Source organism: Carassius auratus, chromosome 34, assembly GCF_003368295.1.
Source record: "Carassius auratus strain Wakin chromosome 34, ASM336829v1, whole genome shotgun sequence".
NCBI classification, from domain to species: domain Eukaryota; kingdom Metazoa; phylum Chordata; class Actinopteri; order Cypriniformes; family Cyprinidae; genus Carassius; species Carassius auratus.
The window spans coordinates 26,629,375-26,644,898 of NC_039276.1; the positions used below are offsets into that span (position 1 = coordinate 26,629,375).

Consider the following 15,524-nt stretch of genomic DNA (forward strand, 5'->3'; position numbering starts at 1 on the left):
CCTGTCATACTGTATTATGACCACTTTTTTAAAAACATACCGTGATAATACCATATACCGTGATAAAAGCATTATCAATTAAACACAACACAAAAAATTTGAAACTGGCATATCCCTACCGGTAAGTGTATTTTATAATTTAAAGTTGGTACACTTATTACACAAAGGGCAACGCTGTTTAGCTTTGTTAACTAGATGGTAGCTCTCTGCAAAAAAAATCAAATGCGATTTTCATGAGCATCTAGTCAGTAAAAGTGTTCTGTGATTAGAAGTATATCTCCAGCACGTGCGTTCAGATCAGGATTGCCAGATTTTCAAAACAAATCCTGCCCACTTGCTTCTCAAAACTAGCCCAATCATGTTTCCAGGAGGGCAGCGTGCGCTAAGTTGGTGTCGAATCGCAACACAGGAACCGCTGGCACAACCAGAACTCGTCACGTTTTTCTGAAGGAGGGACTTCATAGAACAAGGAAGTCATCAGCCCGTTTTTATGACCGTGAAAACAGCGGTATACAGATAAGTGAATTGTGTGAAAAATGCTGTGGTTTTTTTTTACACGCGAAACATGAAAATGAATTGTTTAAGTTATTCAGTGAAGAGCAGTGAGAGATTTTTCTGCGTTTTGCTGTTCTATTAATATTTAAAGCAATAGTTCACCAGAAATATTTAAATATGTCATTTACGCTCTCTTAAAGGGGACCTATTATGCAATATTCACTTTTGTATGGTGTTTGGACATAAATGTGTGTTGGAAGTTTGTGTTACTGATACCACCCTGTAATGATAAAAATCCACCCACTCCTTTAAAAAAAAAAAATCCCCTTAGATAACAAGCAGTGTCTCCTCCCAACTTGCACGCAACTGTTTACTTTCACTTTATAAATAACAAACTGTATTTACAGGTGCTGGTCATATAATTAGAATATCATCAAAAAGTTGATTTCAGAAATTCCATTCAATAAAAAGTGAAACTTGTATATAACATTCATCCATTACACACAGACTGATATATTTCAAATGTTTATTTCTTTTAATTTTAAAGATTATAACTGACAACTAAGGAACATCCCAAATTCAGTATCTCAGAAAATTTGTATATTACTTAAGACCAATACAAAAAGGATTTTTAGAAATCTTGGCCAACTGAAAAGTATGAGCCTCTACAGCACTCAGTACTTAGTTGGGACTACTTTATCCTGAATGACTGCAGCAATGTGGCATGGCATGGAGTCGATCAGTCTGTGGCACTGCTCAGGTGTTATGAGAGACCAGGTTGCTCTGATAGTGGCCTTCAGCTCTTCTGCATTGCTGGGTCTGGCATATCACATCTTCCTCTTCACAATACCCCATAGATTTTCTGTGGGGTTAAGGTCAGGCGAGTTTGCTGGCCAATTAAGAACAGGGATACCACGGTCCTTAAACCAGGTACTGGTAACTTTGGCGCTGTGTGCAGGTGCAGAGTCCTGTTGGAAAATGAAATCTGCATCTCCATAAAGTTGGTCAGCAGCAGGAAGCATGAAGTGCTCTAAGACTTCCTGGTATACGGCTGTGTTGACCTTGGACCTCAGAAACACAGTGAAACAACACCAGCAGATGACATGGAACCCAAAACCATCACTGACTGTGTAAACTGTTCAAACTTTCAAGCAACGTGGATTGTGTGCCTCTCCTGTCTTCCTCTAGACTCTGGGACCCTGATTTCCAAAGGAAATGCTAAATTTACTTTCATCAGAGAACTTAACTGTGGAGCACTCAGCAGCAGTCCAGTCCTTTCTGAAGCGAGACGCTTCTGGTTCTGTCTGTTGTTCAAGAGTGGCTTGACACAAGGAATGCGAAGCTGAAACCCATGCCTTGCATACGTCTGCGTGTAGTGGTTCTTGAAGCACTGGCTCCAGCTGCAGTCCACTCTTTGTGAATCTCCCCCACATTTTTGAATGGGTTTGGTTTTGCAATCCTCTCCAGTGTGCGGTTATCCCTATTGCTTGTACACTTTTTCCTACCACATCTTTTCCTTCCCTTTTCCTCTCTATTAATGTGCTTGGACACAGAGCTCTGTGAACAGCCAGCCTCTTTTGCAATGACCTTTTGTGTCTTGTCCTCCTTGTGCAAGGTGTCAATGTTCGTCTTTTGGACAACTGTCGAGTCAGCAGTCTTCCCCATGATTGTGTGTCCTACAGAACTAGACTGAGAGACCATTTAAAGGCCTTTGCAGGTGTTTTGAGTTAATTAACTGATTATAGTGTGGCACCCGGTGTCTTCAATATTGAACCTCTTCACAATATTCAAATTTTCTGAGATACTGAATTTGGGACTTTCCTTAGTTGTCAGTTATAATCATCAAAATTAAAAGAAATAAACATTTGAAATATATCAGTCTCTGTGTGATGAATGAATATAATATACAAGTTTCACTTTTTGAATGGAATTAGTGAAATTAACTTTTTGGTGATATTCTTATTAAATAATAAGCACCTGTATATGTAAACCTTGTGTTTTTGACTGTATTGGTGCACTCAGATAGTATTAGCACAAACAAACATGAAAGATAACAATAATCAGGTGCGGTTTAACATGCTTTTTAGTGTGCGCACGCTTCAGGTGTACGAGCTCAGAGAAGGCACATGTCAGCACGCAAAATAAATGTTTAACCAGCATGGAGCACACAAATAATATATTTTTGTGATTGTGAAGTGCAGTGTCCTATGAGTGTAGCTGTACCACAGTTCAAGTTCAATATGAGGATTAGAAGCAAAGAGCTGAGCCAGACTTATTTAAATGCAATAATTTAGTCTAGCACTAAGAGTGGGAGTGGACCTCTTCACAGCTGTGCTTCCATGTGCAGTGTTTAAAGCCCCTTTGACTCCACTTCGTAGGGGTCCTGTCCTGCCCTCTTTTCCCAGGGCCTTTAAGAAGAGGTTAGGAGCAGTGTGCATGTATAAGCAAATTTGTTGGGAGGCATTAGTGGTATGGCAACTTAAATGTTCCACTCCATGGCACTAACATAACTGCAAGACGCACATTGAAAACCATTACCGGTGTTGAGTGGTGCTTTTTGTTATCAAGTTGTTGGTTTTTTCCCTTTCTCTTTTTATGGTGTTAAATTACGCATGAACATGAATCTTGCCTCATTCGAGGGTTCTTGAGTGACACTGGGTGCAATTATGAGTTGGCTCTCATGTTCCACAGGGCCTCGGGAAAGAGGAGAGCATGTGGTGGGAAATTCAATGGCAGTGTTATTGTGCTCCTCCTCCTCCACAAAAGAAAAGATGAACTCTTTTCTTGCCTCATAGGAGTATTTGACCTAAAATCCTCTCTGCATGACTATCAAGCAGTGTGGCAACCAGTATTAGGTCTTTCCTTCCATGGAACAATCTTTTCCATGTAATGAAAGCGAATGGTGACATGGGTAATAAATCTTGCTTAAGAGCTCTGGTTCCCATTCAGATTCATTATATGAAAAAGCAACAAGAAGTCTTGCAGGTTTTGAAAGACATGAGTTGGGAGTACATTATGATACTTTTTGTTTGTGGCTGAACTTTTTTTTTTTTTTTTAACTAGGCATTTATTTCTGGATTGAGTTTCTTTTCACTTCTTCCTCTATTCCCTTTTTCCGCTGAGGTATTGAATCACTCATTTTGACTCTGATTTGAAGGCGCTTATGTTTCCGTCATCAGACTGCAGACGGATCAATATGGTGTACAACATGTCAAGCCAAGACCTCTGCATTGATGTCCTGAAAAATACATTTTCCCTCGTAACAGTGACTAGGGCTTTTGAGATTTTGATTTATTAAATGTCAGTTTACATAATTAACTTTTTTTTTTTTCTTTCTTTCTTCTAAGTAAATATTTGTAAACCAATATTGCAAAGGTTCAAATGACAAGTGGTAATTGTAAACATTATTTACATTTCTATTCACAGCTAAACTGAAAATAATTATAATTATAAGTAGTTCAAAGATGATTTATTTAATTCCTTTTGAATGTGGCACATACACTCTTATTTTGAAATGTCTTGCTGGCAGCTCTTTCAAACAGGTAAGGCATAGAAGAGATAAAATATGTACTCTTAACAACCTATACAACATATTAAAATTAAAAACACAAAGCAAACATCCATAATGCATTAACCGTAGAGCACAGTAACGACAGTAAGCCATAGCTTATCATAAATGAATGTTATTCATTGTTTGCAAACTTCTTTGAAACCACAAGCCTGCACATTTTTCATATTTATCTAATGAAACCATAGCTTTTGAAGTTTAACATCATTAGACGCTTCCCGCTCCCAAATTTTAGGTCCCCAAAATTAAGATGACCTCTAACACAAGACATCTGTTATTCAAAATGCATTAAATGTCATAATGACTTATTTGCACCTTTGCTCAAATAAATTTTACATTTCACATACAATCTTTTTTTCTTCTTTTTTTCGGGGAAATGCAGGTGAAATGCTTCCCAAGATAGATTTGAGGAAAAAAAGAAATGGATCAGTGCCTTCAAAGTTGTTACTATGACAACTAAAGTTTTTCTTAACCATTTGAAAGTGCAAATGTTGCTTTTGGGTTTCACAATATGAAAGTCAGCTGTATTTTATCAGACATCTGCACAAACAGTCACACTGTAAAAAAAAAATGCAACTGCACATTTTCCAGTTAACGAAACCTTTTGAGTCTCAAATGAAAAAAAATATATATTTTAAATAAATTCTTGAAACTACATAAAAACCCTTGTCAGACCAACAGAATTACCCCAAATGTTGCCCCAACTAGTCAAGCACGGCTGTCTGAACAAAGAAATTCATATTGTTTATTGGCTTTGTGAGTTTCCAGCATACATTGCAGCATGAATAAATTATGCAGTTACTGTTATAGGATTATTGTTTTGCTGTTTGCTGACTTAATAATAATTTTGTTGTTTTATCATTAATGTTAGTTATTTGTTGTACTTTGACGTAAAGAGCTAATCTTTTTAACATTTGTTGGTTGTCACCATTCTTGAGGTTAGTGCATCTAGTTTTGAAGCATGTTCAACCACTCATGTTTATTTCTGGATATCTTAGTCATGTTAGTTGTTTTACAGGCAAAGACAATGTGTTTACTTATTTTCTTAAGTTATACATTAACATTTTCCATTTGTAAACCGACATAAATTTGATAATGTGAAGTGATAATGCATGCACAGTTGGTGTGTTTGGAAACATCAGATTTGACTTTCTTTGGTTTTCTGAAGTTAACGTTTCATTTCCACAAGGACATCCGCAAAATAAATGTCAATCATGTTATAAATGCTGCTTTTGAAACAGTGTTTTCACAAAGTCTAGATTGATCAGACTCAGACACAAGTATGCATTAAAAAGCATTTTCTTTATCATAGAACCAAGTTGTTTTGTGCTTGTGCAGGAAGGATTGCCTCTCCGTAAATAAGTTTTCCATCTCATAAAGTGGTGCCGTCCAAATGAGCTCCATTACATAATAAATAAGCAAGGCATCTTGAAAAGATCCAAATGAGATCCAATACATTTCATCTTGATGTTCATTTCTCAAGGTCGACATCTTTCAAACCAAACATCCAGGTTTTGCTGTTATATAATCAGATTGCTTGTGGCCTCATACCTTCAGAGAGCGCTTTCTAATTACCTTATAATAGCAAATAGGATGTTTATGCCCCTGGCAGCCTATATCCTCCATCTCCTTCACTGATTCCATCTCTGAAGTGTCCTGTGATGTATACCAGCTCGGCTTGAACATTAGCTATTTAAATGGATGCTTCACAATCCTGTGACAAAATGGATGAAGGGGAATTTTCTCCTGAGCGTCCTCCAGCACGCAGCCTTTAAGCAGACATGTGAAGAAATTATTCTTTGTCTTACTTTAAAGTGCATGACAGGGTCTAAATTAAAGCATTTACAAAAGCCTACAAACAGCCCAGAAATGTATCTCCCCTTCAGAGTTTATAATATTCTGTTAGATTACTGTAGATTTTTCAGTTGAAGTGGCATCAGACCAAAATCTATGAATAATGGATGTGTGGGGACGAGGCTTGTTGCTAAGGGAGGTGTGAATTCAAGCAGAACTTTTACAAGCTGGTCTTTTCCCATTCACTTTTCCCATTTCCCATTTTCCTTTTCTACTTATGCTTTCAGTTTTGAGCCACCAGCGACTGTTTTTATGTGCGCCCACGATCTGAGCTGCAGCAAACAACTCTTTTAACAGTCCATTAATGTGCCTAATTAATGCATCTAGTTGAGTTTTTCTTCCTTTTTGTATATTATTGAAATAAATTCCAAACAGACAGAGTGTGTGTGTGTGTATCAGGGTTATTATATTTTAGTAAAAGAAAAAAAAAACTTTATTTGGTTGTCCCTTTTGGTCATTTTTTATTAAAATATCGCAAATGTATACAGCAGATATAATAAAAATATACAAAAAATATTTGTGAAAATTATTAAATAACACTGGTATGTTAATACTCTTCAGCAAGGATGCAGTAAATTGATAAAGTAACATTAAAAACGCTCGTAATGTTGCAATAGATTTCAGTTGAGTTTATGCTGGCCTTTGGAAAATAATGCAAATATGAACTGTTTTCCGCATTGATCATAACAAATGTTTCTTGAGCAGTAAATCAGCATGGTTTCTGAAGGATCTGGAGACTGTAATAAAGACTGGAGTAATGATGCTGAAAATTCAGTTTTACAATCAAAGAAATACACTTTTTTGACCATTTTTTTTTCTATGTTTGATCAAATATTACCAACTTCAAACATTTCAAAAGTCGTGCATGTGAATTTATAACTTAAAATAATGATAGAAATAAATGTATATGAAATCTTAATTCAAATCAATGTGGTAGTGGTGGTGGTGGTTTTGTTTTGCAGATTCACACTTCTCAAAGATTCCCTCCTTTCAACACGTGCTGCCGTCATTCATTTACTCTCATGGCATCCAACGACAAATATTTGATCAAAATCAATACTTTGTTGGAAATGGTCGTCCTGCTGACTCTGTCATTAGATCCTGTCTGTTGCGCTCAGTCTGCTGGATGTGCATGAACGCTTGCTCGCTCTGTCAAGACTGGTGTTTTTCTGTGACTTATGAGCTGCAGTTATGTGCTGAGGAAAATCATTTTTTACTCGAACGGTCTTGTCAATGCACCTGACAAAGGCAGCCCCCATGAAACTCTGCTTACGAGGGGCTTTGAAGCGTTTAATGCAAAATACTCTCTGTTTGTGCCATTTTTCTTTTATTATATAGTTTGTCTGATTATTTATTTCAATTAGTTGCCCACACAGCAGAGATTCAGAGGAACCTCTCTTCGTCTTTGTCCTTTCCTCTGCCCGTCTCTGTTTTTCTCAGGGACATGGTCCAGATGGTGGCTTTCCTTCTGGTTGCTGGTAAGATCTGTGTTGGATTATTCAAGACATTTTTCCAGCTGGGTGAAGGCAGCACATTTGTACAGCTCATGTAGCCTAGTCCTTTAACATAAACATTTATTAACTATACATTTAGCTTACAATGCTTAATAAATGACTAGATTAATATATTGATTAATTAATAGATTCATATATATCAATATATAAAATTTAATTAAACATGACCTAAATAAATAAAACTTTCATCCTGTAATAAAGTTTGTTTTAGTTAATGTATAACGAAATATTTCATTTCTGTGCTATTTGTGCTTAATTGACCCGCTGCTGTCATTTAAATTAAATTTATGCATTTAGCAGACGCTTTTATCCAAAACGACTTGCAGTGCATCCAGGCTATCAATTTTTACCCATCATGTGTTCCCGGGGAATCGAACCCCCAACCTTGCGCTTGTTGAGCAAAGCTCTACCACTTGAGCTACAGGAACATTTAATGCTAATGAAACAATATTGACCACAGCTCAGATTATTATTATTTTTTTCACCAGCATATTTAATAGAGCTTTGTGCAAACATACTCTGACATGCCCTTCTTTGAAATGTGTGTTTTTTGGCTTTAAAGTGCAAGTAAAAGCCTGTATTCCAGTGATGATGTGTTTAGTCCGACACCCATTTTCAAAGCTGTGAAATGAAACCTCTCTCACATATGAAATTTTGCAAAAGTGATTTTTTTTTTCTTCTGGCTAAAGTGCAGTGCAGGTCCTTGATGAGTGTTGTACTACTTCTACACATGATATTAATTTGTCTGAAGCCATTGCAGATGTTTCGAGGGAATGGGGTGTGTGTGAGTGTTCGTTGTTGTGTGTGTGTGTGTGTGTGTGTGTGTGTGTGTGTGTGTGTGTGTGTGTGAGAGTAACTTGCATAATGACCTGAAAGAGCTCTGGGAAGTCACCCGGTTTGATGGGTCTTGCGAGTCTAATGAATAATGTAACTGATGTGCCGTGTTACTCCCACGCTTCTCTGTTCTTTCACTGCCGTGGCCCCTTTTTATGTCTTTCTCTCTATTTCTGTCTATTTGCTTATTTTATCGTGTCCTGGCTCAGTCGTATCGACCTGCACTTGGGGTTTTATGCAGGTTTCTGCTGTTACAGTATATTTGTGTATGTCAGTTTCAACTAAGCTCAGGTTAAGACAAAAGGAAATGTGGTTAGTTTTTTTTTTCTCTCTATCAAAGGTCACATCAACCCAAACCATATCCTGTGCGCTATGGCTCTGAGAGAAGTGTTGTAATATGTCATGTAGTTCATTTAACAGCAGTGTTCTGCAGTGTGAAATGTTAAAGCATCTCAAAGCTGAAGCTGAAGGCCTAGAATTGCATATTTGCATTTTGCTGGAGTCCCACCATTTTTATTTTCATGTCTGTCCCTCTGTCATTAATTTTGCCCCCTACACTTCAACATTGAACTCTTAATGTATTTCCGCTTTTGTTTTTATCTCTTAGTACTTTTGCCACTTCACACTTTCACTGTTCACCGATGTGAAAATCCTTCCTGCCACTCTCTGTGCTCACCACACACACACACACACACACACACACACACACACATACACACACACACGCACACACACAAACACACACACACATTCTAAGAGGTTCATAAGAATTTTCCTAAGTGCAGTTCTTAAAAAAAAAAAATTCCTAATAAAAATAAGGTTCTTCAGAAAATATTGAGAACTTCAGACAGGCTTTGACGTTATCTGAAGAATTGTAGAGAGTATCTCAATCTGCATGTGAAATAAAGAGCAGCTTCATCCCTGACAAATGATAGATTTGTCAATACTGTCAATGAAAATGATTCTCCAGTCTGTATACACTGATCATCATCAGACATGGATTTATAGTAATCTATTACTCTGTCACTCCATTATTTCACTGGGTATAAATGGTCTAAAAGCATAAGATATTTAAAGAAAGTTGGAGGTCCAGTTATCCTTACCATTCCTTTTAAACACAAGTAGTATTTGTGGATTATATCAAGATGTTTTTTTAATTCAATACCAGGCTTCATGTTTGTCAAATTTTTGGATGTCTGAATGTATGATGTTGTCCCACAGCTGTGATTTGGTTTTTGGCTTTGCTGTAAACGTAAGACACCTTTTCTGCGTCTAAGTGTTCATGAATGGGTAAAAGAGAGAAGGAAGACTAAAGCATAAGAAGTGTGTCGTCATTGTTTCTAGCATGTCATACATGTCAGTTGGATGATTAGTTAGTTAGTCAGATGAATTTAGAGACCAAACTTAATTGCTGACTGAGTCTGTCAAAAGTATCCCACTTTAAAAGCACCATTGGTAAGGATTCCAGATTCCCTAATCCACTTATCTGTTTTTGGACGAATAGTCCAGATGTTCTTGTTTGAGAAGATAGCCTCTGAGGATTTATTTTCTTCCACCGCATCTCGACTGTCTCAGAAAATCCACTTCACTTTTTCTTTTCAAACCTTTCTGGCAAAATTGCACATAATCATGAAAACAACCAAAACCACATGTGCAGTGTGTGTGTGGGTTTGTTTGGAAGAAACTCGTACTCTTCTCTAATTGCTGCTCTCTTTTTTTCTTTCAGGGACAGATGAACTGTTTGAGGATTAATGGGTTCAAGGAAATAGGACTGCAGTGAGGTGTGTAAATTTGTACCTGTTTGTTTGTTTGTTTGTTTTAAAAAATGGCAAAGAAAAATTCTGAGAGGGTCATATTTAAGGGTCGGGTTAGGATATTGAAAATATGATCAGTTATGTATTAAAACCGGCCTAAATTGATTTATTTAAACTGTGTATTCCAATTGGATGGAAATTTTACATTCAGTTTTAACATTAGCATTTAACAAACCAATAAATTTAATGTGATGTATATATTTGTCAGTTATTCATTAATGAAATGGCAAGAAACAGGTAAGACTTGAAATGCAAAACATGCAAATCGTTAAAAAAACAAACTATGCCATGAAAAGTACATAATAATTTTTCAAAGTGCATTCGTTTAAACGGCTTAGAATCAGGATACATATTTTAACTGTGAAAATTACATTTAATAAAAAAAATATATATATATATATATATATATATATATATATATATATATAAGATGGTTAAAATAAGGCTACCTATGGAACAAGCACTATTAAATTAGTTAAAATGTGTTTGTGTATAAAGTTTTTTGTGTGTGTGTGTGTGTGTGTGTGTGCCTGGTTAATATGCATTTAAACAAACTTGACACATGCGATACAGTGGTTTCTGTTCCATAAAATGTTATGGTTTCCTTTTCTCCACAAATAGACTAAATGGAAAGTGAGTTATGCTGGCAGGTGTTCTCATGTCTAAATTGAGATCTGCAGTTAGAGAAAATTTGAATATGTATAGATCACAAGATGGTTTTTCAAACCGATCTTTAAAAAATAAGGTTGACAGCTGCTTGTTATCAGGTTGATGTTCTGGTGTTATTGTCTACTTGGAGTTACTTTTCAATTGTCTAACCAAACAATGTATCCAAATGAAGTCAAAAAATTGCTGAACCTCCCCACAGCTTGTGCGATATTGTTGAATTATATAAAATCGGTTAGGGTACAGACTTTGATGTAATCTGGTATAATAATAATAATAATAAGCACTATAGAGTCGTAACTGCAAAAACAGCATAAAGAGAATGCAACCTTTTGCGGTTTGGTCATGGTCCACATGGTACTTGAACCCACAACCTGCAAGGTTCAGGGCATGGTTATTTACATGTTGTGCAACTCAGCTGACATGAAATATCTACGCTGCTAAGGATATCTTGCATATCTGTGATAATGAACAACACAAAAGAGTAACATGTCACTATGATTTGCAAAATTGGACAAAGTCTGTAAGAGAAGCAAAAAAAAAAAAAAAATTAATTCACTTAAATATGGCAGACAGGCACATTGATGGAAAATGACAAAAGAGATTGGCATAAACCAAGAAATTTAGATTTTTGATAATGTTTTGGAAAGGAAAATTTTTGAAACATTTTTTGCAAAAAAAAACTCATATCTCTGGAACACTAGGTGGAGCAGTGTTCAAACTTCTCAGATCCCTTAGAGACATAATGACAATGAAGCCTACCAAATTTAGTGCCAATGTGTCAAATTGTTTAAAAGATATTGCAATTTATGTCAAAATTCAAAATAGCGGAAAGGTGGTTCGTCCAGTCATGACAAAATCAGCATCCATTGATTCAGCATGACAAAAAGGACACCAAGATCACTATTCTCTGACAAAACGTTCAAAAGTTATTAGAAAAAATGCCTTTTTTTAGCCATACAGCATCAGTCTTTTTATCACTTCATTTTACCGCAGATTTGTTTACAAACAAGACACAATGCAACGCAGGATTTTCTGAAAGATTGAAACTAAAAGACAATGCTGTGCCGACTATATTGGATCCGACAGTAATGTCGCATCACTCAAGTGTGAGTAACTGTTTTTATTACGTGCTCACTATTGCCTTGTCTGTTATTACAAACCGTTTGATATGTATGGAGTATTTATTCATTTTTAACCTTAATCAAAGCAGTGTCCATCTCCATCAAGGATGTAAACTGTTTGCCAATCGTAGCAGTGGGCAAGCAGTACAAAATAATAAAAAAGGCAGTTCATGACCCTTTAAGACAGGTCATTTTAGGATTAATGAGTGGTGACGTCTTAATTCTGTTGTAGGAAATCAACTGAAAATGTGGATTTGTGTTTAAGAATATCGTAGCGGTCAACTTTGATTTCTTTCCTTTAAAGCTAGTGATCTGTAGCTGAAATCATGGAGCATGGCATATTCGGAGAACAATTTGTTGGTTTGTTTTTCTTTCAGGTTATGAGGTTGACCAGTCCTGTCCTGTCGTAGGCGTCCTGCTGACCCTTCTCCAGTTGGGTCTGGAGTGCAGCGGCGTGTGGCCGAGAGGACTTCTGAAAAATGAAGTCCAGTCTGAAACAGTGGCGGCGGCTGACCCTCGGCCTCATGCTGGCCTGGGTGTTGCTGTTCCTGGCACTCTTCTCCTACTTCATGGAGTCACGAGTGGACGACCCACAGTCAGCCGCTGCTCTCTCCTACACAGACACGCGCCGCCTGACCTCGCTGCAGGGCAACCCCCGCACCATAATGACCACCCATTTGGGGCTTGCCACCACCGCCACCCCCTCCGCCTCCAGCAACACCCAACAGGAACAAAGCCAGGAGGAAAATCCCAGTGCCGATCCCCAGCCTAGTCCGCTCAGCCAGGAGGCCTACCCCTATCCCGACCCTCAGAGCCTGGCGGCCTGGTCTGCATTCGGCACCCAGGACGTGGGCTCCAGATCGGCCTCCGTGAGCCGCAGCCGTGAGAGACAAGAGTATAACCAGGATTCCCCTCGACAGGATGAAGAAGAGGAGGAAGAGGTGGTGGGAGGAGAAGAGGAGGAGGATGAGGAGGAGGCAGATGACGGCTGGAGGAGGAAGGCTAGGTATGACGACTCTGACCCGGATGAGTACTACGTTCCCAGGTCAAAATCCGTAGTGCACGGTTTGTGGAAAGGGAGTTTGTCAGTGGGCATGCTCAGTCCTCGCCTGCAGAGAGCTATGAAAGACTACCTGAATAATAATAAACACGGCGTGACCTACAGGGGGCGCCGGAGGACACAACAGAGTGGCCAGCAGGTGTTGTGTGAGCTGAAGAAGGGGGAGAAGGTTCGAACTTTGGATGGGGCTGAAATGCCTTTCTCCAGTTTAGGCTGGCAGAAGATTGTACCTGCTTTACCCTTAAGCCAGCTCTACGGGCCAGGCTTCAAGACCTGCGCTGTGGTCACCTCTGCCGGAGCCATGCTTCACTCAAGACTTGGCAAGGAGATTGGTGAGTTAAAGTTGAAAAATTAACGATTTTAATTTGGGAAACCCCTCTACAATATCCTTAATTTTATTATTATCTGAAAATAATTATCAGAAAAGATCTGAGTGGATAATTGGTTTGCATGCATAATATAATTATCATAATTTAGGATAGTTTTTACTTGATTTTATTTTGCATGTTTACTCTTGTTTTACAGTTTTTCTGAATTGCTAAAACACATTTGTTGAAACCATCACTCATTTTCTCAACCCTAAATACAAATTTAAATACTCAGGTAAAATTCACAAAACCTCTGTTTCTTCCATCAAAAAGCATTCATTATATTGGATTAATTAAACAATTTTGCAATTTAGAAAAAAACGTTATGTATGCACGAATGGTATTGTGCTGAATATTGAAAAGTGCATGAGATTTGCAAATAGAGAGTAACTGCCTGAATGTGTTTAAGGTTTAGCAGAAAGAGTGCTTTATTCGACAAATTGGTTTAAGATAGTGAGAGTTTGGCTCAGAGATTAGGTTTTCGTGTTTAAGCCGTTCAGAAAAACTGTTTGTGTGTAAACCACATTTGAAAAGCTTGCTTTTAAAGGCACTATAAAATAAAATTTAAGAAAACCAATATTGTATCCAGTATGATACAGCATAACAGTCCAAACTATAATAAATCTCTTTATTTTTTATAAAAAATATATTATTGGATAATGTGCATGTTTACATTTTCATTTGCCATTAATCCTTAAAAATATTAATTTAATTAACCTGTCAAATCTCATAATTGACACGCATTTTGCATATTATGTACTTTATGATGTTGTGATAAAAATTCACTATGAGCATTAAAAATTGATAACTTTATTTATATGTATTTTTTATATAGTATTGAAATCTGATGTCAGCCTTTTATAATATATTCCATAAAATAACAATGGAAATGATTAGCAGCTTGTCAGTATTGTAGAGATTTTAATAGTGGGTTGCACTTTATTTTACAGTATGTGTACTAACATGTACTTACAGTGTATTTATCAAAGAAAGTTCTGGTAACACAAGGTTACTACATGGGGTAGGGTTAGGTTTAGGGGTAAGTTCAGGGTTAGTACCTAGTTATTACATAGTTATTGTAATTACTATAATAAGTACATAGTATGTACATGAGGAACAGGACTGTAAAATAAAGTGCTACCTAATAGTGGTTTATCCCTGCCTATCTGTTTTCTAAAATGGACAAAAATGTAGTTCATTAGCCTGACTTCTGTTTCAGTCAGATTTCAGAGTCATAATTACTACTCATGCCTTAAGGCATGTTTTCTTTCTTTCTGTTTTTACTGATGCTTCAGATTTCTAATCTCTATTTCTGTTTCTTCAAACACCCGAATAGTCTTTTCAGAAGACTATCCTGAAAAAAAGAAGTGAAATTTGCTTGTGAAGTGAGGCCTTGTTTTGGCTTGGTTTAAGTCTCTATCATTCTCTTCACTTGTTTTTTTTTTTCTCTCTCTCTCTGTGGTGATGCCAGTTTCTCTGAAAGGGTCAGTGGGATACTGATGCTCTTTGCGGTTACATAATCACAAGCATCACAGGGCACACAAAGAGCCCAGATTCCTCCAGCTTTGGCATCTATGGTGGCACAGAGGAAGGGTTTCCAAGGTGACGGCACAGCTTTTGTTGTTTCTCAGGATAATGGTGACTCTGGCGTCTCATGAAGGCATGTGGTGATGATGAGACGGATGCTTTCACGTTCATTTACAAGCTAGATGCTTTCTAACGGTCTTTCTATCACCATTTTAATTACATCTCTCTCTCTCTCTCCATAATTGCACTAAATATCAGTGAATTTCCCTGTAGGGCAATTTACTTCCCACCAATATTTGTTATTGCTATTATTATGATAGAGCTAATAACAGTTGTGTATTATTAGTTTATTGCTGTTATTATGGTAAGACATAACTGTAGCTCCTATTGTTTTTATTCTGTCAGATTTTTTCTTCTTCTGGCAGAAGTCTATGAGAGATGCTTTATTGAATGCTTTAAGTTATTTTGAGTACAGGCATTTTTTTTTTTCTTTGTATTGTGATGTAATGGATTATCGGAAAAGGAGATAAAAATAGGTTGGTTTTCTCCATCAGTTGTTTATTAGATGGAGGCAGATCTTGTAGTAGACTGTAAGAACGGGGCTGATGAGAGCAGACTAGATTATTGAAGAAATCTTGTATTAACAGAGAGAAGTCTGTCGTTTCACTGAAAGATCGAGCATGATATTCTAAACTAAAAT

The 15,524-nt window shown here is 37.1% G+C and overlaps 1 protein-coding gene across 2 annotated transcripts in view; it reads left to right on the forward strand.

Annotated features, from left to right (window-relative positions):
• Positions 1 to 15,524, forward strand: part of LOC113053649 (beta-galactoside alpha-2,6-sialyltransferase 2-like) — a 50,424-nt gene that overhangs the window by 16,336 nt on the left and 18,564 nt on the right. Inside the window, exons 2-4 of one of the 2 annotated variants that reach the window (XM_026218824.1) lie at positions 9,992 to 10,046; positions 11,742 to 11,854; positions 12,247 to 13,261. In XM_026218824.1, the coding sequence (XP_026074609.1) occupies positions 12,349 to 13,261 (913 nt within the window). In that variant the 5' untranslated portion in view covers positions 9,992 to 10,046; positions 11,742 to 11,854; positions 12,247 to 12,348. The remainder of the gene's footprint in view (positions 1 to 9,991; positions 10,047 to 11,741; positions 11,855 to 12,246; positions 13,262 to 15,524) is intronic. The other variant, XM_026218823.1, reaches the window with a different exon arrangement.